The following is a 20,267-nucleotide window of genomic DNA, read 5'->3' as shown; positions in this document are numbered from 1 at the left end:
GGCTGCAAAGATTTGGGGTGCTGGTCAACACCTGGCTGACAACGAGCCAGGGGGTGCCCACCTGGCCAAGGAAGGCCACCAGCAGCCTGTCCTGTGGCCAGCAGGAGCTGGGTAGGGATGGTGCCCCTGGACTGGGCACTGGTGAGGCCACACCTTGAGTGCTGGGTTCAGCTTGGGACCCTCACAGAAGGGAATTGAAGATGGGATTCCTAGGGAATGGATCAGGAGAGGCCCCTAAAGGGCTCCACCCTTCTCAGGAGAGCTGAGCAGCAGTCCTTGGCCTTGCAGCTTGGCCCTGAGGCTGTGGTGGTTGATGCTACAAGCACAGAGAGCAATGAGAGGTCACTCCTGGCCTGCCTCAGGGGCCAGCAGCAGCAGGGCAGGGATTGTGCCTCTCTGCTGGGCACTGCTGAGGCCACACCTTGAGGGCTGGCTTCAGTTCTGGGCTCCTCACTCCCAGAAGGACACTGAGGAGCTGGAGCAGGGCCAGAGGAGGGCAAGGAAGCTGGGGAAGGGTCTGGAGAGCAGGGCTGGGGAGGGGCAGCTGGGGGAGCTGGGGTTGCTTAGTCTGGAGCAGGCTGAGGGGAGCATGGCAGAGGGAGAGCAGGGCAAGGAGGAGCTCAGCTGTGGGTCCCCCAGGGTCAGGCTGTGGGCAGAGCAGTGGAATCTCTCTACAGCTCCCTGAAAGAAGGCTGCAGGGGAGGCTTAGGTTGGAGAGGAGGCAAAATGTCTTTGCTGCCAGAGTGGTCAGGGCCTGGCAGAGGCTGCCCAGGGAGGTGGTGGAGTCCCCATGGGTGGGGGTGTTGCAGAACCCTGTGGCCATGGCAGCTGGGGCCAGGGTCTGGTGGCCATGGTGGGGCTGGGTTGGTGTTGGCCTGGAGGAGCTCAGAAGCCTTTCCCAGCCCAAACCATTCTCTGACTCTATAAAAAGAGCCAAATTAAAAAAAAAAGTACTAAAAAGCAAAGAAGGACATTGAGAGGCTGGAGTGTGTCCAGAGGAGGCAGCAGGGCTGGGGAGAGGCCTTCAGCACAGCCCTGTGAGGAGAGGCTGAGGGAGCTGGGGTTGTAAGCAGCTTGGCAGGACCCTGGCACACCTGGGTCCTGTTCCCCTCCCTGCCTTTGGCCAGCCCCTACTGAGCCATCTGAAACCTCCCCCAAGCTGTGCTTGGACCACTGGAGGCCAGCTCCAGCTTTGCTGTCTCCTGGAGGTTTGTGTCCTGAGGGGGATGAGGTGCAGCCTGCTGTGCTTCCTCCCTCCTCTGCTGCTTGCAGCTGCTGGGAGGGCTGCCTCTGGCCCTCCCTCAGCACAGCCCTGGGAGGAGAGGCTGAGGGAGCTGGGGTTGCTTAGCCTGCAGAAGAGGAGGCTCAGGGGAGACCTTCTTGCTCTCTGCAACTCCCTGAAGGGAGGTTGGAGCCAGGTGGGGGTTGGGCTCTTCTCCCAGGCAGCCATCACCAGAACAAGAGGACACAGTCTCCAGCTGTGCCAGGGGAGGTTTAGGCTGGAGGTGAGGAGATAGTTCTTCATAGAAAGAGAGATTGGCCCTGGGAATGTGCTGCCCAGGGAGGTGGTGGAGTCCCCATCCCTGGAGGTGCTCAAGAGGGGCTTGGATGTGGCACTTGGTGCCGTGGTTGAGCTGTCAGGAGGGGTTGGGTGCCAGCTTGGCCTCGATGGTCCCTGAGGTCTGTTCCAGCCTTGGTGACTGTGTGGCTGTGTGAAGGTGCTGCTGCCTGGTGCCTTGCCCATGCTGTGCTGCAGTGTGGTGAGCAGGGTGGTGCTGGGGCTGCCGTGCACCGCGCAGCGTGGCCGGGGGGGAGGGCTCCTCACGTCTCCCTCTCACCCCCAGGCCGCCTCAAGTCCCTGCGGAGGCTGCACCTGCACAGCAACCTGCTGCTCAGCGTCCCTGCCTGCCTGGGCAGCCTGCCCAGCCTGGCCAGGCTGGACCTGCAGAACAACTGCCTGAGGGCTGTGCCCCCCGAGATCCACAGCTCCCCCTGCGTGCACCTCCGCGGCAACCCCCTGGGGCAGCCCGCCCCGGGCCCCGGTGAGCGCCAGCCTGCTGCTGGGGAGCAGCAGAGAGGGGCCTGGGGGTGGGCAGCAGCTCAACAGCAGCCAGCAGGGTGCCCAGGGGGCCAAGAAGGCCAAGGGCATCCTGGCCTGCATCAGGAACAGTGTGGCCAGCAGGAGCAGGGAGGTCATTGTGCCCTGTGCTCAGCACTGCTCAGGCCACACCTTGAGTCCTGTGTCCAGTTCTGGGCTCCTCAGGTTAGGAAGGACATTGAGAGACTTGAAGGTGTCCAGAGAAGGGCAACAAAGCTGGAGAGGGGTCTGGAGAACAGGGCTGGGGATGCTCAGCAGGTTGGCCTGGGTCAGGTAGCCAGTCTCAGCATTGCCCAGGTTCAGGGCAGGCAAGGACAAGCCACTCAGGGCCCCAGAGCTCTCAGCCCAGCAGGGTTTCAGTTGCTGTGTGACAGAGAGCAGAGAGGCAGTCCCTGAACCCAGGCTGTTTGCAGGGGCTCCACACCTGCAAGCAGCCAGGGGGGGTTGGCCTCTTCTCCCCACTTAGAATAGGATGGGAAGGCCACCAGCAGCCTGGCCTGCAGCAGCAGTGCTGTGGGCAGCAGGAGCAGGGCAGGGATTGTCCCCCTGGACTCAGCACTGGGGAGGCCACAGCTTGAGGGCTGGGCTCAGCTCTGGGCTCCTCACTCCCAGAAGGACACTGAGGAGCTGGAGCAGGGCCAGAGAAGGGCAACCAAGATGGGGAAGGGTCTGGAGAGCAGGGCTGGGGAGGAGCAGCTGAGGGAGTTGGGGGGGTTCAGCCTGGAGCAGAGGAGGCTGAGGGAGACCTCATTGCCCTCTGCAGCTCCCTGAGAGGAGGCTGCAGGGAGCTGGGGGTTGGGCTCTGCTCCAAGTATCAACACAGGAGGGAATGGCCTCAAGTTGCCCAGAGGAAGGTCAGGTTGGACATGAGAAGAAACTTCCCCTCTGAAAGGGCTCTCAAAGCCTGGCCCAGGCTGCCCAGGGAGCTGGCTGAGTGCCCATCCCTGGAGGGGTTTCCAAGAGGCAGAGCTGTGGTGCTGAGGGCCAGGGTTTAGCCCCAGCCTTGCTGGGCTTAGGGAGTGGTTGGGCTGGGTGACCTTGAAGGGCTTTTCCACCCAAACCAATTCTGTGACTCTGTGATTCTGCTTTACACTTCCCTCCTGCTCTGCTGTGCTTCCAGGCTGCAGAGGAGCAGCTCCTTGTCCCAGCTGAGGGTGATGAATGAGCAGGAATCAGCTCCCCCAGTGGTGCTGGGTGGCCCCAGGCAGTCAGACTTGGCCCTGAGAGCCGTGGGGGTGGCAGGCTGGAATGGTTTCTGATTGCAGCTGCTTCTGAGGCTTCCTGGGGCGCAGGCAGCATCTTGGGACCCCTCAGCCTCTTCCATCCTCTCCCTGCTGCTCCATCTGAGGCCTGCTGCAGCTTGGGCAGGGTTCTGCTGGCAGCTTCAGGCAGATCAGGGTTAAGGCAGGGCTGACCTGCAAGTGCAGCCTTTCCTCTCTGCCCTGCCTGGAGTCAGCTCTGTCTCCTCCTCCTGCCCAAACCTTCTTCTTGCCACAGGTGAATCCAGCGCCGGAGGGCTGCAGAGACTCTTCCTTGCAGCAGAGGAGGGCAGGTAGGCTCTGTTGTGAACAGCTCAGAGTGCAGAGGTGTGGGGAGGTCCCAGAGGAGATTGGTGCATGGTGGCATTGCACCTCTGGGGAGCAGCTTGTGGCCCTGGTAGGCCAGCAAAGGTAGGAGATACCTCTGAAGTCATTGCACAGTGTCACACACAGCTTCACAGGCTGCACTGGGTGGGAAGGGAGCCTCCAAGAGGGTCTCCTCCAACCCCCCTGCAGGCAGCAGGGACAGCTCCAGCCAGAGCAGGCTGCCCAGGGGCACAGCCAGGCTGAGCCTGAATGGCTCCAGGGATGGATCCTCAACCACCTCCCTGGGCAGCCTGTGCCAGAGTCTCCCCAGCCTCCCTGGGCACAACTCCCTCCTGAGGTCTAAGGAACTTCTTCCTTGTGTCCAATGCATTGGTGCCTTTCTCCTGGAAGCTTTACAGTCACCTCTGAAGGCTGCAAAGTGGTCCTGGCCTGTGGCATCCGTTTCTACTTCCCACCTGGGGCTGCACCTGAGCCTCTGCAGATCCACTTCCAAACCCTGGCACCAGACCCTCAGTGGGTGAAGCTGAGACATCATGATGTCCTGCTCAGCAGAGTCCTGGAGCTGCAGCCTCATGGGGTCCAGTTCCAGCAGGTGAGGACACATCCAGGCCATCTCCTGATCAATCTGCCTCGGCAGGAGCTTGGCAGGGTCTGCTGAGAGAACCTTTTGGGACTTCTGGGCCAGCTCCCCTTGTGGCTGCTGCTTCTAAGTAGCTGCAGGGCTGCCTTTTAAAGGGCTGCTAAGGCTCAAGAGAGGACACAGCCAGCTCCCCTGACACTGTGCTGGTCTGGCTCTGCTGGGGCTGAGCTATGGCCCTGCCCCTGTGCCAGAGGGTAAGTGCTGTTCCAGCCTTGGGCCCAGGGGAATGGTCTGAATCCTTCCCTAGTTGCTGCACTTTGTGGTCTGCACTCCAGCATTGCCAGCAAGGCTGAGAGCAGCTCCCTGCAGGGGTTGGTTTGCCCTTTGTGCCCACAAGCAGCTGATTGTTCTTCCTGCTGTCACACTGCACCTGACATCTCCCTGGAGGCTGCAGGGCAGAGCAGGCTCCTGTCTGCTGCTCCTCTCCGGGTCCGCAGGGCCACGCTTCGCCCTGCCCCTTGGCTGCACAGGAAGCCAGGGAGCAGAGCTGGGCTGGGGCTCCTGCTGCCTGCCAGTGCCTGATGGGAGGCTCTTTGGCCAGGAGGTGCAGCTCTGGATGCCCTATGCCTGCTCCCAGAGCCTTCAGCAGCGTGAGGTGGTGGTTCGCACCTGCAGCGGGCAGAGCTGGAGCGACCTGCGCACCACAGTGCAGCACAGGAGGAAGTCAAAGGTGAGCAGCTTGGCAGGACCCTGGCACACCTGGGTCCTGTTCCCCTCCCTGCCTTTGGCCAGCCCCCACTGAGCCATCTGAAACCTCCCCCAAGCTGTGCTTGGACCACTGGAGGCCAGCTCCAGCTTTGCTGTCTCCTGGAGGTTTGTGTCCTGAGGGGGATGAGGTGCAGCCTTCTGTGCTTCCTCCCTCCTCTGCTGCTTGCAGCTGCTGGGAGGGCTGCCTCTGGCCCTCCCTCAGCACAGCCCTGGGAGGAGAGGCTGAGGGAGCTGGGGTTGCTTAGCCTGCAGAAGAGGAGGCTCAGGGGAGACCTTCTTGCTCTCTGCAACTCCCTGAAGGGAGGTTGGAGCCAGGTGGGGGTTGGGCTCTTCTGCCAGGCAGCCATCACCAGAACAAGAGGACACAGTCTCAAGCTGTGCCAGGGGAGGTTTAGGCTGGAGGTGAGGAGAAAGTTCTTCCCAGCAAGAGAGATTGGCCCTGGGAATGTGCTGCCCAGGGAGGTGGTGGAGTCCCCATCCCTGGAGGTGTTCAAGAGGGGATTGGATGTGGCACTTGGAGCCATGGTTGAGCTGTCAGGAGCTGTTGGGTGACAGCTTGGACTTGGTGACCTCTGAGGTCTTTTCCAACCTGGTTGATTCTGTGATTCTGTGATTCTATGCTGCTGCAGCTTCTGCCCAGCCCTGGGGTGCCTGGGTCTGGGGTAGAGAAGACAGCAGGGGGGAGTCAGATGAGTGCTCATGTGTCTGCACTCATCCTCAGGGGAGGCTACAGTTCTGCATTTGCAAGCCCAGGCCTGGGCTGAAGGGCTGAGTGGTCTCTGGAACTGCTTGCTAGGAAAGGTTTGAGAGGGGAAGTGAAGATGGGATTGCCAGGGAATGGATCAGGAGAGGCCCCTAAAGGGCTCCACCCTTCTCAGGAGAGCTGAGCAGCAGTCCTTGGCCTTGCAGCTTGGCCCTGAGGCTGTGGTGGTTGATGCTACAGGCACAGAGAGCAATCAGAGGTCACTCCTGGCCTGCCTCAGTGGCCAGCAGCAGCAGGGCAGGGATTGTGCCTCTCTGCTGGGCACTGCTGAGGCCACAGCTTGAGTGCTGGCTTCAGCTCTGGGCTCCTCACTCCCAGAAGGACACTGAGGAGCTGGAGCAGGGCCAGAGGAGGGCAAGGAAGCTGGGGAAGGGTCTGGAGAGCAGGGCTGGGGAGCAGCAGCTGAGGGAGCTGGGGGGGTTCAGCCTGGAGCAGAGGAGGCTGAGGGAGACCTCATTGCTCTCTGCAGCTCCCTGAGAGGAGGCTGCAGGGAGCTGGGGCTTGGGCTCTGCTCCAAGTATCAACACAGGAGGGAATGGCCTCAAGTTGCCCAGAGGAAGGTTAGGTTGGACATGAGAAGAAACTTCCTCTCTGAAAGGGCTCTCAAAGCCTGGCCCAGGCTGCCCAGGGAGGTGGCTGAGTGCCCAGCCCTGGAGGGGTTTCCAAGAGGCAGAGCTGTGGTGCTGAGGGCCAGGGCTTGGCAGCAGCCCTGGCAGAGCTGGAGAATGGTTGGGCTGGGGGAGCTGAAAGGGCTTTGCCAGCCAGAAGGATTCCATGATTCTATGGCTTTCCTTTCTTCTGATGGGCAGGAAGGAAGCTCTGGGGGCTGAAGCATCAGGCTGCAGGAAGCAAGGAGCACTTGCACTGGCATTGACCAGCAGTGCTCACTGCCTCTGCAAAACATCAGCTGCCACTGCCCCCAGCGTGGCCCTGAGGCTGTGGTGGTTCATGCTACAGGCACAGAGAGCAATCAGAGGTCACTCCTGGCCTGCCTCAGTGGATAGCAGGAGCAGGGCAGGGACTGTCCCTATGGACTCAGCACTGGGGAGGCCACAGCTTGAGTGCTGGCTTCAGCTCTGGGCTCCTCACTCCCAGAAGGACACTGAGGAGCTGGAGCAGGGCCAGAGGAGGGCAAGGAAGCTGGGGAAGGGTCTGGAGCAGAGGGCTGTGATTCTGTGCTGCTTCCCCTGCCTTGGCTGGGCACTGTGTGTGCCTTCTCCTCCCCCAGAAGCCTGTGGCTCACTGCAGTGTGCTGCACTTCTCCTGGTTCCTGGTGGTGTCGCGGCTGGTGCAGGACGAGTGCCGGGTGCCGGCCCAGGGCACGCTGCTCTTCTCCAGCCTGGACCCCAGCATCAAAGTGACCTTTCCCCCTGGAGCCACTGAAGACCCTCGCAGTGTCAAGCTGCAGGTAACTCAGCCTTGAATGCAGGCTCTGCTCAGACCTAGTGCTGTGCCTGTCCCGTGGCAGGAAGGGACCCGAAAGGAAGGAGGAGGCTGAGGGGAGACCTTTCGGCTTCTCTGGAGCTCCCTGAGAGGAGCTTGGGGTCAGCTGGATCCATGGAATGGCTCAGGCTGGAAGGGAGCTCAGAGCTCAGCCAGCTCCAAGCCCCTGCCATGGGCAGGGACCCCTCCCACCAGCACAGGCTGCTCAGGGCCTCATCCAGCCTGGCCCTGAACACCTCCAGGCAGGAGGCAGCCACAGCCTCCCTGGGCAGCCTGTGCCAGAGTCTCCCCAGCCTCACTCTCAACCATTTCTTCCTCCTCTCCACTCTCAATCTCCTCTCTCCCAGCTCAAAGCCATTGTTCCTCAGCCTGGCACTCCCAGCCCTTGGCCAGAGTCCCTCCCCAGCTCTCCTGGAGCCCTTCAGGCACTGCAAGGCTGCTCTGAGGTCTCCCTGGAGCCTTCTCTCCTCCAGGCTGAACAGCCCCAGCTCTCCCACAGGGGAGGTTCTGCAGCCTGTGATCACCTTGGTGTCCTCCTCAGGACCCTCTCCAACACATCCATGTCCTTGTCCACTGCTTAACAGCTCACTGAGTCAGACTGGGAGCATTACCTGTGTGCATCTCATTCCAAAGCCACCCCTCTAGAGCCAGAGGTTCTGTAGGGTCTGTAGGGAGTGCTGAATGCTTCTGTCCCACCTTGGTCTGCCCCAGCCTGCCAGGGTGGCAGCAGCAGCAGGGCAGGCAGCAGCCAAAGCTCACTGTGCTTCCATTGCCCACCAGCCCCTGAGCCAAGAGCAGCATTTGCCTGCTGGGTGCTGGGGGAGCTGAGCAAGCCCTGAGGAGGTTTGGGGGTGCCTGACTGCTCTGCTCCCTGTGCTGTCTTCCACATGTAGGTGCTGCCTGTCTCTGCAGAGGAGCTAGAGGACATCACAGCTGACCAAGGGTGCAGAGCCAGTCCCTTGCTCTGCCTCTCCCAGGACTCCCTGCAGGATTTCCTCAGGCCAGTGAGGATTCAGCTGCCTCTCCCACCAGGGGTCACAGGTCAGTTACCCCAAAACTGGCACAGAGGGACTCTGTGTGAAAGTTCTGCAACTTCTTTACTGTGAGAGTGCTGCAGCCCAGGGGGGCAAGAAGGGCACCAGGATTCTGGCCTGGAGCAGCAATGCTGTGGGCAGCAGGGGCAGGGCAGGGACTGTCCCTCTGGACTCAGCACTGGGGAGGCCACACCTTGCTGGGTTCAGTTTTGGCTTCCTTAAGCCAAGAAGGACACTGAGGAGCTGGAGCAGGGCCAGAGAAGGGCAACCAAGCTGGGGAAGGGTCTGGAGAACAGGGCTGGGGAGGAGCAGCTGAGGGAGCTGGGGGTGTTCAGTGTGGAGAGGGAGGCTAAGGGGAGACCCCTGGTAGGAGACTCCCTGGTAGGAGGCTGCAGTGAGGAGGGGGTTGGGCTCTGCTCCCAAGTTACAAGTGACAGGATGAGAGGAGATGGCCTCAGGTTGCCCCAGGGAAGGTTTCTGTTAGGTTGGACATGAGAAGAACTACCACAGGAAGCTTCCTCCCTAAAAGCCTTCCCAAAGCCTGGCCCAGGCTGCCCAGGGAGGTGGCTGAGTGCCCATCCCTGGAGGGGTTTCCAAGAGGCAGAGCTGTGGTGCTGAGGGCCAGGGCTTGGCAGCAGCCCTGGCAGAGCTGGAGAATGGTTGGGCTGGGAGAGCTGAAAGGGCTTTGCCAGCCAGCATGGTTCTATGATTCTGTTGTGCCAGAATGTTCTGGAAGCATTGGAGCAGCCTCCTCCTGTTATTGCTGCTCTTTGTTAACACAACTTTAGTCCTAGATCCTGAAGAGAAAGCCTTAATGTGGTGCTTTTGAGCCTGACTCACCCAGAAGTGTGGCCATGAAAAGTGCCAGGGGCTGCACTTTGGCCACAACAACCCCAGGCAGAGCCACAGGCTGGGGGCAGAGTGGCTGAGAGCAGCCAGGCAGAGAGGGACCTGGGGGTGCTGGGTGATGGTAGGCTGAACATGAGCCTGCAGTGTGCCCAGGGGGCCAAGAAGGCCAAGGGCATCCTGGCCTGCATCAGGAACAGTGTGGCCAGCAGGAGCAGGGAGGTCATTGTGCCCTGTGCTCAGCACTGCTGAGGCCACACCTTGAGTCCTGTGTCCAGTTCTGGGCCCCTCAGTTTAGGAAGGAGGTTAAGCTGCTGGAAGGTGTCCAGAGAAGGGCAACAAGGCTGGGGAGGGGTCTGGAGCACAGCCCTGTGAGGAGAGGCTGAGGGAGCTGGGGTTAGCCTGCAGAAGAGGAGGCTCAGGGGAGACCTTCTTGCTCTCTACAACTCCCTGAAGGGAGGTTGGAGCCAGGTGGGGGTTGGGCTCTTCTCCCAGGCACCCAGCAGCAGAACAAGAGGACACAGTCTCAAGCTGTGCCAGGGGAGGTTTAAGCTGGAGGTTAGGAAGAAATTCTTCCCAGGCAGAGAGATTGGCCCTGGGAATGTGCTGCCCAGGGAGGTGGTGGAGTCCCCATCCCTGGAGGTGTTTAGGAGGAGACTGGATGGGGTGCTTGGTGCCATGGGTTAGTTGATTAGGTGGTGCTGGGTGATAGGTTGGACTTGATGATCTTGAAGGTCTCTTCCAACCTGGTTTATTCTATTCTATTCTATTCTATTCTATTTTATTCTATTCTATTCTACCCTGTCCTGTCCTGTTCTCTCCTGCCCTCTCCTGTTCTCTTCTGCCCTGTCCTGCCCTGTCCTGTCCTCTCCTGCCCTGTCCTGCCCTGTCCTGTCCTCTCCTGCCCTGTCCTGCCCTGTCCTGTCCTCTCCTGCCCTGTCCTGTCCTGTCCTGCCCTCTCCTGCCCTCTCCTGTTCTCTTCTGCCCTGTCCTGCCCTGTCCTGCCCTCTCCTGTCCTGTCCTGTCCTGCCCTGTCCTGCCCTCTCCTGTCCTGTCCTGTCCTGCCCTGTCCTCTTCTGCCCTGCCCTCTCCTGTTCTCTTCTGCCCTGTCCTGTTCTCTTCTGCCCTGCCCTGCCCCGCCCTGCCCTGCCCTGCCCTGTCCTGCCCTGCCCTGTTCTCTTCTGCCCTGCCCTGCCCTGCCCCGCCCTGCCCTGCCCTGCCCTGTCCTGCCCTGCCCTGTCCTGCCCTGTTCTCTCCTGCCTTCTCCTGCCCTCTCCTGCCCTGCCCTGTCCTGTCCTGTTCTCTCCTGCCCTGTTCTCTCCTGCCCTGCCCTCTTCTGTCCTGTCCTGCCCTGCTCTGCCCTCTCCTGCCCTGTCCTGCCCTGCCCTGTCCTGCCCTGCCCTGTTCTCTTCTGCCCTGCCCTGCCCTGCCCCGCCCTGCCCTGCCCTGCCCTGTCCTGCCCTGCCCTGTCCTGCCCTGTTCTCTCCTGCCTTCTCCTGCCCTCTCCTGCCCTGCCCTGTCCTGTCCTGTTCTCTCCTGCCCTGTTCTCTCCTGCCCTGCCCTCTTCTGTCCTGTCCTGCCCTGCTCTGCCCTCTCCTGCCCTGTCCTGCCCTGCTCTGTCCTGCCCTGCCCTGTCCTGTCCTTTCCTGTTCTGTTCTCTCCTGCCCTGTCCTGCCCTGCCCTCCCCTGCCCTGCCCTCCTCTGCCCTGTTCTGCCCTGCCCTGCCCTTCCTGCCCTGCTCTGTCCTGTCCTGTTCTCTTCTGTCCTGTCCTGCCCTGCTCTGCCCTCTCCTGCCCTGCCCTGCCCTGCCCTCTCCTGCCCTGCCCTGCCCTCTCCTGCTCTGCCCTGCCCTGCCCTGCCCTCTCCTGCCCTGCCCTGCCCTCTCCTGCTCTGCCCTGCCCTCTCCTGCCCTGCTCTGTCCTGTCCTGTTCTCTTCTGTCCTGTCCTGCCCTGCTCTGCCCTGTTCTGTCCTGCCCTCTCCTGCCCTGCCCTCTCCTCTCCTGCCCTGCCCTGCCCTGCCCTGCCCTGCCCTGCCCTGCCCTGCCCTCTCCTGCCCTGCCCTGCCCTGCCCTGCCCCGTTCTGTCCTCTCCCTCGGTCGCTGTTGTCGCCAGGGCTCAACCTGGACCGCTCCAGGCTGCATCTCCTGCACGGTGACCTGGAAGGGCAGAGCTGGGAGGACATCACCAGCCAGGTGGTGCTGGAATTCACTCACCTGTATGCAGTGTTTGAAGTCTCTCACTTCTCCTGGTGAGTGCAGGCCTAGTGCTGAGGCCAAGCAGGAGCCTTCCCCTGCCTGCCTTGTCCCGCAGGCTGAGCGGGGATCGTGCCACGGAGCCTCTGCCCTTTGCCCAGCTTAGCACTTTGCCTGTCCTCATCTCCTGGGTGGCAGGATGCCTCCTTTTCCTTAACCCCTTCTCTGCCAGGTACTGGCTGTGGTACACCACCAAGAGCTACGTGGGAGGCATTGCCAGGAAGGTCTACGAGCGGCTGCGGCTCTACCAGGTGAACTTCATCGCCCTGCAGAGGAAGAAGGACCCTGAGCAAGTCCTGCTGCAGTGTGTGCCCAAGCACAAGGTCAGGCCCGGCTTGCATTGCCTTGCTCCCCAGCTTCCTGCACCTCCCTTTGTAGGGGGTGAGGGCAGCAGTGGTGCAAAGGGTCCTGGTGACTGCCCCAGGGGCGTGGAACAGCTCCAGCTGTCATCTCTCTGGGCTGCTGGAAGGCCTTGCACTCAGTCCCCCAGGAGCTGCTGCTCTCTAAGCTGGAGAGGTGTGGGTTTGATGTCTCAAACTGGTGGAGCTGCAGATGTCCCTGCTCACTGCAGCAGGCTTGGCCTAGATGACTTTTAAAGGTCCCTTCCAACCCTAACCACTCTCTAACTGCACAGGGAGGTGGCTGAGGCTCCATCCCTGGAGCTATTCCAGGTGAGGCTGGAGAGGGCTCTGGGCAGCCTGCTCCAGTGGAGGATGTCCCTGCTGAGGGCAGGGCTTGGACTGGATGAGCTTTGGAGCTCCCTTCCAGCCCAGCCCATTCCATGATTCTGCCTGGGGTGGGAGGGGCAGGGGGCTTTGTTTCTTTGCATGGCAAGGGGACTGTTGGTTGCCTCAGAAGATGCTGTTACAAGAAGCCTCTGGAGGGGCTGGAAGGTGTCCAGAGCAGGGCCAGGAGGAGGAGCAGAGGGCTGGAGCTGCTCTGCTCTGGAGACAGCCTGAGAGAGTTGGGGTTGTGCAGGCTGAAGAGGAGAAGGCTCCCAGGAGACCTTCTGGTGGCCTTCCAGGAGCTGCAGGGGGCTGCAAGCAAGCTGGGGAGGGACTTTGGAGGGGGTCAGGGAGGGATAGGACTGGGGGGGATGGATCCAAGATTGGAATAGAATGGAATGGAATAGAATAGAATAGAAACCAGGTTGGAAGAGACCTTTGAGATCATTCAGTCCAACCTCTCACCCAGCACCATCTGATCAACTAAACCATGGCACCAAGTGCCTCATCCAGGCTCTGCCTAAACACCTCCAGGGATGGGGACTCCACCATCTCCCTGGGCAGCACATTCCCATGGCCAATCTCTCTTTCTATGAAGAACTTCTTCCTAACATTGAGCCTAAACCTCCCCTGGCACAGCTTGAGATTTGTGCTCTTGTTCTGGTGCCTGGGAGAAGAGCCCAACCCCCACCTGGCTCCAACTTCCCCTCAGGGAGTTGTAGAGAGCAAGAAGGTCTCCCCTGAGCCTCCTCTTCTGCAGGCTAAGCAACCCCAGCTCCCTCAGCCTCTCCTCACAGGGCTGTGCTCCAGACCCCTCCCCAGCCTTGTTGCCCTTCTCTGGACACCTTCAAGTCTCTCAATGTCCTTCTGAAACTGAGGAGCCCAGAGCTGGACACAGGACTCAAGGTGTGGCCTCAGCAGTGCTGAGCACAGGGCACAATGACCTCCCTGCTCCTGCTGGCCACACTGTTCCTGATGCAGGCCAGGATGCCCTTGGCCTTCTTGGCCCCCTGGGCACACTGCTGGCTCGTGTTCAGCTGCTGTCACCCACTACCCCCAGGTCCCTCTCTGCCTGGCTGCTCTCAGCCACTCTGCCCCCAGCCTGTAGCTCTGCCTGGGGTTGCTGTGGCCAAAGTGTAAACTTTGGAGGGGGTCAGGGAGGGACAGGACTGGGGGGCATGGAGCAGCACTAGAAGTGGGGAGATTGAGATTGGCTGTGAGGAAGAAGTTGTTGCCCAGGAGGGTGGTGAGAGCCTGGCACAGGCTGCCCAGGGAGGTGGTGGAAGCCTCCTGCCTGGAGGTGTTTGCAGCCAGGCTGGAGGTGGCTGTGAGCAACCTGCTGTGGTGTGAGGTGTCCCTGCCCATGGCAGGGGGTTGGAGCTGGCTGAGCCTTGAGCTCCCTTCCAGCCCTGCCGGCTCTGTGGTTCTATGTTGAAGGGACCTCCCCTTGCTGAAGCTGAGAGGACCATCGTGGGTGCAGGGCCATGGGTCAGGGGACAGATATGCTTCAGAGCACACCTGAGGTGATGTGTTGTCATCCTGAGCAGGTTGAGGCAGTGCTGAAGAGGCTGCAGGATCGCTACAGAGGCCCTGAGCCCTCGGAGCTGGTGGAGATGTTCGAGGGGGAGCAGTTCTTCGCGGCCTTCGAGCGCGGCATCAGCGTCGACGCAGGTCTGCTGCTGCCTGCCTCCGTTCTGCCCCTGCCTCCCCTGCTGCCCCAGCCCTGCCTCTGCTCCTCCCAGCAGCTTTACTGCTCCCTGCCACTGCCCTCTGTCCCCAGCAGCCTGCCCATGGACATTGAACTTGGAGTGTCAGAACTGGTGTGGTTGGCAAAACCCTCTGAGGTCATCCGGTGGAAGGCTCATCCAGCCAGCTGCCATGGCCTCAGCACCTCCAGCCATGGGCACTCCACCACCTCCCTGGGCAGCCTCTGCCAAGCCCTGACCACTCTGGCAGCAAATTTTTCCTCCTCTCCAACCTAAGCCTCCCCTGGCACAACTTAATCCCATTTCCTCTTGTCCTATCACCAGTTCCTTGGGAGCAGAGCCCAAGCCCCAGCTCCCTGCAGCCTCCTCTGAGGGAGCTGCAGAGAGCAATGAGGTCTCCCTCAGCCTCCTCTGCTCCAGGCTGAACCCCCCCAGCTCCCTCAGCTGCTGCTCCCCAGCCCTGTTCTCCAGGCCCTTCCCCAGCTTGGTTGCCCTTTTCTGGACACACTTCAGCCCCCTCAACATCCTCTTTGGAGTGAGGGCCCCAAGCTCCTCCCAGTCTCTGCTCACCCAGCTGCTATGGCTTCTTTCTTCTCCAAAAGAGCTGCTTGGAGGAGTTTAGCTCTCATGCTGCTGCAGCCTGCAGAGGGCAATAGCCAAATGTGTTTATGTTATGCCTGCTCTGCTCCTGCAGCCAGCTCTCCTTCTTCTGGCACCTTCCATGGTGCCCACTGAGATCTAATGAATGTTGTCTGGGTTTGAGACACCACCTACAAAGGTGTTTTGACTTGGAGAAGGTATTTCTGAAGTAATCCAGAGCAAAGAATTCCTCCCAGTGGAGCCAGCAGGAGAGGAGGAAAAAGGGAGCAGGGCCAGAACTCCAGGTGGTGGTTTATGGCCCAGTGGGGCTGGCACTGTTACCACCACAAGTGGTGCAGATCCTGGACACACAGCTCAGTGCCTCTGGTTAAGCACAGCCCTGTGAAGAAGAATCACAGAGCTGGCAGGGCTGGAAGGGAGCTCAAGGCTCAGCCAGCCCCAACCCCCCTGCCATGGGCAGGGACACCTCACACCACAGCAGGTTGCTCACAGCCACCTCCAGCCTGGCTGCAAACCCCTCCAGGCAGGAGGCTTCCACCACCTCCCTGGGCAGCCTGTGCCAGGCTCTCACCACCCTCCTGGGCAACAACTTCTTCCTCACAGCCAATCTCAATCTCCCCACTTCTACTTCTGCTGCATCCCCCCCAGTCCTGTCCCTCCCTCACACCCCAGAGCAGAGGGGCAGGATCCTCTCCCTCCACCTCTGGCAATGGGCACTGGCAGCCCAGAAGGCCAAGGGCAGCTGAGCTGCCCTTGGCCTTCTGGGCTGCCAGTGCCCATTGCTGCCTTTCTGTCCCAGGCCTGATTCCTGCCCCCCTCAGAGGTGTCCCAGACCCCTAGCCCTCCCTGACCCCCTCCAAAGTCCCTCCCCAGCTTGCTTGCAGCCCCCTGCAGCTCCTGGAAGGCCACAATTAGGTCTTCTCAGAACCTTCTCCTCTCCAGCCTGCACAACCCCAACCCTCTCAGCCTGTCCTCACAAGAGAGGAGCTCCAGCTCAGTGCAGTGGAGTTCAGGAGGCCAGAGCCTGTCCCTCTGTCCTGCTTTAGTCTGGGCTCCAAGTTAATTCCCAGCTCATGCCATGGTGGCTGCTGTGCCTGCCTCTCTTTATGCCTATTCCTACTTCTGCAGCCACTGCAGAAGAGCTGAAGACAGAGGTGACCTCTTTTGTGCCTTACCAGATGCTCTTGCAGCTACCTCTGCCCCAGGAGGGTTGAATGGGCCAAGGATTGGAGGGAAGTGTCCAGGATGGACTTTTGGACTCCTTCTGAACGTCTTGCTTCCATTCTTGGACTTGCTCTCCACCTTGTGGCCATTCTCCTTTGTCTCCCCTAAGAGCTGTTTCCTCCCCAGCCAGCAAGGCTCTCACCCAGCAAGGAAGGGAGGGTACAGTTCTTTCAGGCATGAGGAGAAGGAGCAAGGAGCAGCACAGAGGCTGCTTGCAGGGGGTGGGCAGTTGGCCAAGCTGCACAAGCTGCACTTTATCTGCACAGGTTGAGTGTTTGCTGCCTCTCCTCACTCTGGAGGAGGCTGAGGGGAGACCTTCTCTGTCTCCAGCTCCCTGGAAGGAGGTTGGAACAAGCTGGGGGTTGTCTTTCCTAACAAGATGAGGGTGGGCTGAGGAGAACCTCAGGAGGCTCAGGAAGGCAAAGTGCAAGGTCCTGCACCTAGCTCAGGGCAACCCTCAGCACTCATCCAGGCTGGGGGGGAGGAGGCTGAGAGCAGCCCTGCAGAGAAGGCCTTGGGGGTGAAGCTGGGGGGGAGAAGCTGGAGAGGAGGCAGCAATGGGCACTGGCAGCACAGGAGGCCAAGGGCAGCCTGGGCTGCAGCCAAAGCAGTGTGGCCAGGGCTGGAGAGAGGATCCTGCCCCTCTGCTCTGCTCTGGGGAGACCTCACCTGCAGGGCTGGGGCCAGCTGTGGGACCCCTAGTACAGGAAGGACATGGACCTGATGGAGCAGGTCAGAGGAACAGGCTGGGAGAGCTGGGGCTGTGCAGCCTGGAGAAGAGAAGGCTGCAGGGAGGCCTCAGAGCAGCCTTGCAGTGCCTGAAGGGCTCCAGGAGAGCTGGGGAGGGACTCTGGCCAAGGGCTGGGAGTGCCAGGCTGAGGGACAATGGCTTTGAGCTGGGAGAGAGGAGATGAGGAAGAAATTGTTGAGAGGGAGGCTGGGGAGACTCTGGCACAGGCTGCCCAGGGAGGTGCTGGAGGCTCCATCCCTGGAGCCATTCAGGCTCAGCCTGGCTGTGTCCCTGGGCAGCCTGCTCTGGCTGGAGCTGTCCCTGCTGCCTGCAGGGGGGTTGCACAAGATGCCCTTGGAGGCTGCCTTCCAACCTGATGCAGTCTCTGCAAGGCTGTGCAATGGCCTCCAGCTGCCCCAGGGGAGGTTCAGGTTGGACCTGAGAAGAAACTTCCTCCCTGAAAGGGTTCTCCTGGCCTGGCCCAGGCTGCCCAGGGAGGTGGCTGAGTGCCCATGCCTGGAGGTGTTTCAGAGGCTCAGAGCTGTGGTGCTGAGGGCCAGGGTTTAGCAGGGAACTTGGTAGGGTTAGAGAGTGGTTGGGGCTGGTGGTCTCAGAGGCTCTTCCCCCTGCCCAGACCGCCCTGACTGCGTGGACGGCCGCCTGGCCTTCATCTTCTACTCCCACCTGAAGAACATGAAGGAGATCTATGTGACCTCACCTGTGGACAGGAAAGGCCAAGCTGTCAAAGGCCAGGTGAGCAACCAGCTCCACTGACTGTTTGTGGCTCCTTCAGCAGCAGCACTGCTCGGACAGTGCTCCTCATAGCCACCCCTGGGCACAACTCCCTTCCCCTTGGCTCTGCCTCTCCCTGGCTGAGGCCTGAGCAAGAGCTCCCTCCTGGCTTGGCTCTGGCTGGCATTGCTGCCATGAGGGCTGAGCTGTGGGCACTGAGGCCAGCCTTTATGGCAGAGCCTCAGTGCTCCTCCCAGCTGCACTGAATGTGGAGGCTCTCATGGACTGAGGAAGGCTGGATTGATCCTTCCCCAGGCACACAGGCCGTGGTGCAGACAGCCTTGGCCACCCTGCTGGAGCCTCACTGCAGGTTTTCTCTTTGCAAAGGTCTCCTTCTACCGAGGGGAGGTTCCCAAGAGCATCCCTGAAGATGCCAGCAGGAGGAGGAGAGGACCAGACTCCCTCTGGCTTGCCACTCTGCCCATCAAACTGCCTGTGAGTTGAGTTGTCTGCTAGAGAAGGATTCAGCCAGCTGGGGCAGGAGCCCAACCCTCCTGCCAGGCTCATTTAGGCTTCCTCCACAAGAGAAGCTGTGATGGGTGACAGCCAGGAAGGGCTGCCCCCCTGTGTCAGGGTCACAGTCACTGGAGGTGAGGGTGGAGGGGACCCCAAAGTTCATAGATTCACAGCATGGGTTGGGCTGGAAGGGAGCTCAGAGCTCAGCCAGCTCCAAGCCCCTGCCATGGGCAGGGACACCTCCCCCCAGCACAGGCTGCTCAGGGCCTCATCCAGCCTGGCCCTGAACACCTCCAGGCAGGAGGCAGCCACAGCCTCCCTGGGCAGCCTGTGCCAGAGCCTCCCCAGCCTCACTCTCAACCATTTCTTCCTCCTCTCCACTCTCAGTCTCCTCTCTCCCAGCTCAAAGCCATTGTCCCTCAGCCTGGCACTCCCAGCCCTTGGCCAGAGTCCCTCCCCAGCTCTCCTGGAGCCCTTCAGGTACTGCAAGGCTGCTCTGAGGTCTCCCTGGAGCCTTCTCTTCTGCAGGCTGCACAGCCCCAGCTCTCCCAGCCTGGCCCCACAGGGGAGGTTCTGCAGCCTCTGCTCACCTTGGTGGCCTCCTCTGGACCTGCTCCAGCAGTTCCATGTCCCTCTCATGCTGGGGGCACCAGCATCACCTGCTCCAACCTCTTCAAGAAGAGCTCTCCATCCTCTGTCCCTGCTCCACCTTCACCTCATCACTCCTGGGAATGGGTGGCCAGAGACACCAAGGTCTTAGAATCACAGAGTCCCAAACTGGCTTGGGCTGGAAGGGACCTTTCAAACTCATCCACTCCAATCCCCTGAACCCAACCCCAGCAGGCTGCTCCCAGCCCCACACAGCCTGCCCTGCACTGCTGCCAGCCATGGGGCAGCTCCACCTCTCTGGGCAGCCTGGGCCAGGCTCTCCCCAGCCTCAGCACCAAACATTTCTCCTTCTCTCCACTCTCAATCTCCCTCTTGCAGTTCCAACCATCCCCCCTTGGCCTGGCCCCACAGGCCCTGCTCCAGACTCTGTGCCCAGCTCTCTGCTCAGCCCTTGGAGCACTGCAAGGCCACCAGGAGGTCTCCTGCAGCCTTCTCCTCTGCAGGCTGCCCAAGGCCAACTCTCTCAGCCTGGAGCCTCCCAGCAGAGGGCTTCCAGCCCTGCCAGCACTGCTGTGGCCTCCTCTGGCCCTGCTCCAGCAGCTCCCTGCCTGTGCTGAGGGCTCCAGAGGTGGAGGCAGCACTGCTGGAGCTGGGTCATTGAAAATGCTCTGTAAAGAGAAGGGGAATGTGCAGTGGGAGCCAAGGCTGGGGGCAGTGGCAGCTGATGTTTTGCAGAGGCAGTGAGCACTGCTGGTCAATGCCAGTGCAAGTGCTCCTTGCTTCCTGCAGCCTGATGCTTCAGCCCCCAGAGCTTCCTTCCTGCCCATCACAAGAAAGGAAAGCCATAGAATCATGGAATCCTTCTGGCTGGCAAAGCCCTTTCAGCTCTCCCAGCCCAACCATTCTCCAGCTCTGCCAGGGCTGCTGCCAAGCCCTGGCCCTCAGCACCACAGCTCTGCCTCTTGGAAACCCCTCCAGGGCTGGGCACTCAGCCACCTCCCTGGGCAGCCTGGGCCAGGCTTTGAGAGCCCTTTCAGAGAGGAAGTTTCTGCTCATGTCCAACCTAACCTTCCTCTGGGCAACTTGAGGCCATTCCCTCCTGTGTTGATACTTGGAGCAGAGCCCAACCCCCAGCTCCCTGCAGCCTCCTCTCAGGGAGCTGCAGAGAGCAATGAGGTCTCCCTCAGCCTCCTCTGCTCCAGGCTGAACCCCCCCAGCTCCCTCAGCTGCTGCTCCCCAGCCCTGCTCTCCAGACCCCTCCCCATCTTGGTTGCCCTTCTCTGGCCCTGCTCCAGCTCCTCAGTGTCCTTCTGGGAGTGAGGAGCCCAGAGCTGAGCCCAGCCCTCAAGCTGTGGCCTCCCCAGTGCTGAGTCCAGGGGGACAATCCCTGCCCTGCTCCTGCTGCCCACAGCACTGCTGCTGCAGGCCAGGCTGCTGGTGGCCTTCCCATCCTATTCTAAGTGGGGAGAAGAGGCCAACCCCCCCTGGCTGCTTGCAGGTGTGGAGCCCCTGCAAACAGCCTCGGTTCAGGGACTGCCTCTCTGCTCTCTGTCACACAGCAACTGAAACCCTGCTGGGCTGAGAGCTCTGGGGCCCTGAGTGGCTTGTCCTTGCCTGCCCTGAACCTGGGCAATGCTGAGACTGGCTACCTGACCCAGGCCAACCTGCTGAGCATCGCCAGGCGCCTGGGAGCCGACTGGCAGAGCATTGGCCTCAGCCTGGGCCTCACCTACCAGCAGCTCCAGCGCATAGGCTACAACAACAGGTAAGGGAGGAGCCCCTGGGCAGCAGCCAGCCAGCAGCTCTGGGCCACCTGCAGCCCAGCAGCAGCAAAGGACATTTCTCTGCTTGAAAGCTTTCCCACTGGCTGCAGGCTGAGCTTGGTTCTGAGAGTCAGAGATCCGTGGAATGGGTTGGGCTGGGTTGGGTTGGGCTGGGCTGGGCTGGGTTGGGCTGGGCTGGGCTGGGTTGGGCTGGGCTGGGCTGGGCTGGGCTGGGTTGGGCTGGGCTGGGTTGGGTTGGGTTGGGTTGGGCTGGGCTGGGCTGGGCTGGGTT

General features: G+C 61.0%; 1 protein-coding gene across 1 annotated transcript in view; it reads left to right on the top strand.

Moving 5' to 3' along the window:
* The window catches only part of PIDD1 (p53-induced death domain protein 1), a 34,854-nt gene that overhangs the window by 12,442 nt on the left and 2,145 nt on the right, over nucleotides 1–20,267 (top strand). The window contains 12 exon segments of the mRNA XM_054172001.1: nucleotides 1,845–2,048; nucleotides 3,596–3,650; nucleotides 4,075–4,276; nucleotides 4,866–4,994; nucleotides 7,024–7,203; nucleotides 8,132–8,279; nucleotides 11,231–11,366; nucleotides 11,543–11,693; nucleotides 13,643–13,766; nucleotides 16,990–17,108; nucleotides 17,475–17,582; nucleotides 19,772–19,977. Of these exon segments, the coding sequence (XP_054027976.1) occupies nucleotides 1,845–2,048; nucleotides 3,596–3,650; nucleotides 4,075–4,276; nucleotides 4,866–4,994; nucleotides 7,024–7,203; nucleotides 8,132–8,279; nucleotides 11,231–11,366; nucleotides 11,543–11,693; nucleotides 13,643–13,766; nucleotides 16,990–17,108; nucleotides 17,475–17,582; nucleotides 19,772–19,977 (1,762 nt within the window).

This window comes from Dryobates pubescens, chromosome 22, assembly GCF_014839835.1.
Source record: "Dryobates pubescens isolate bDryPub1 chromosome 22, bDryPub1.pri, whole genome shotgun sequence".
In the NCBI taxonomy this organism is placed as follows: Eukaryota; Metazoa; Chordata; class Aves; order Piciformes; family Picidae; genus Dryobates; species Dryobates pubescens.
The sequence above is the reverse complement of the archived record's forward strand: the minus strand, read 5'-3'. Positions and strand labels throughout refer to the sequence as shown.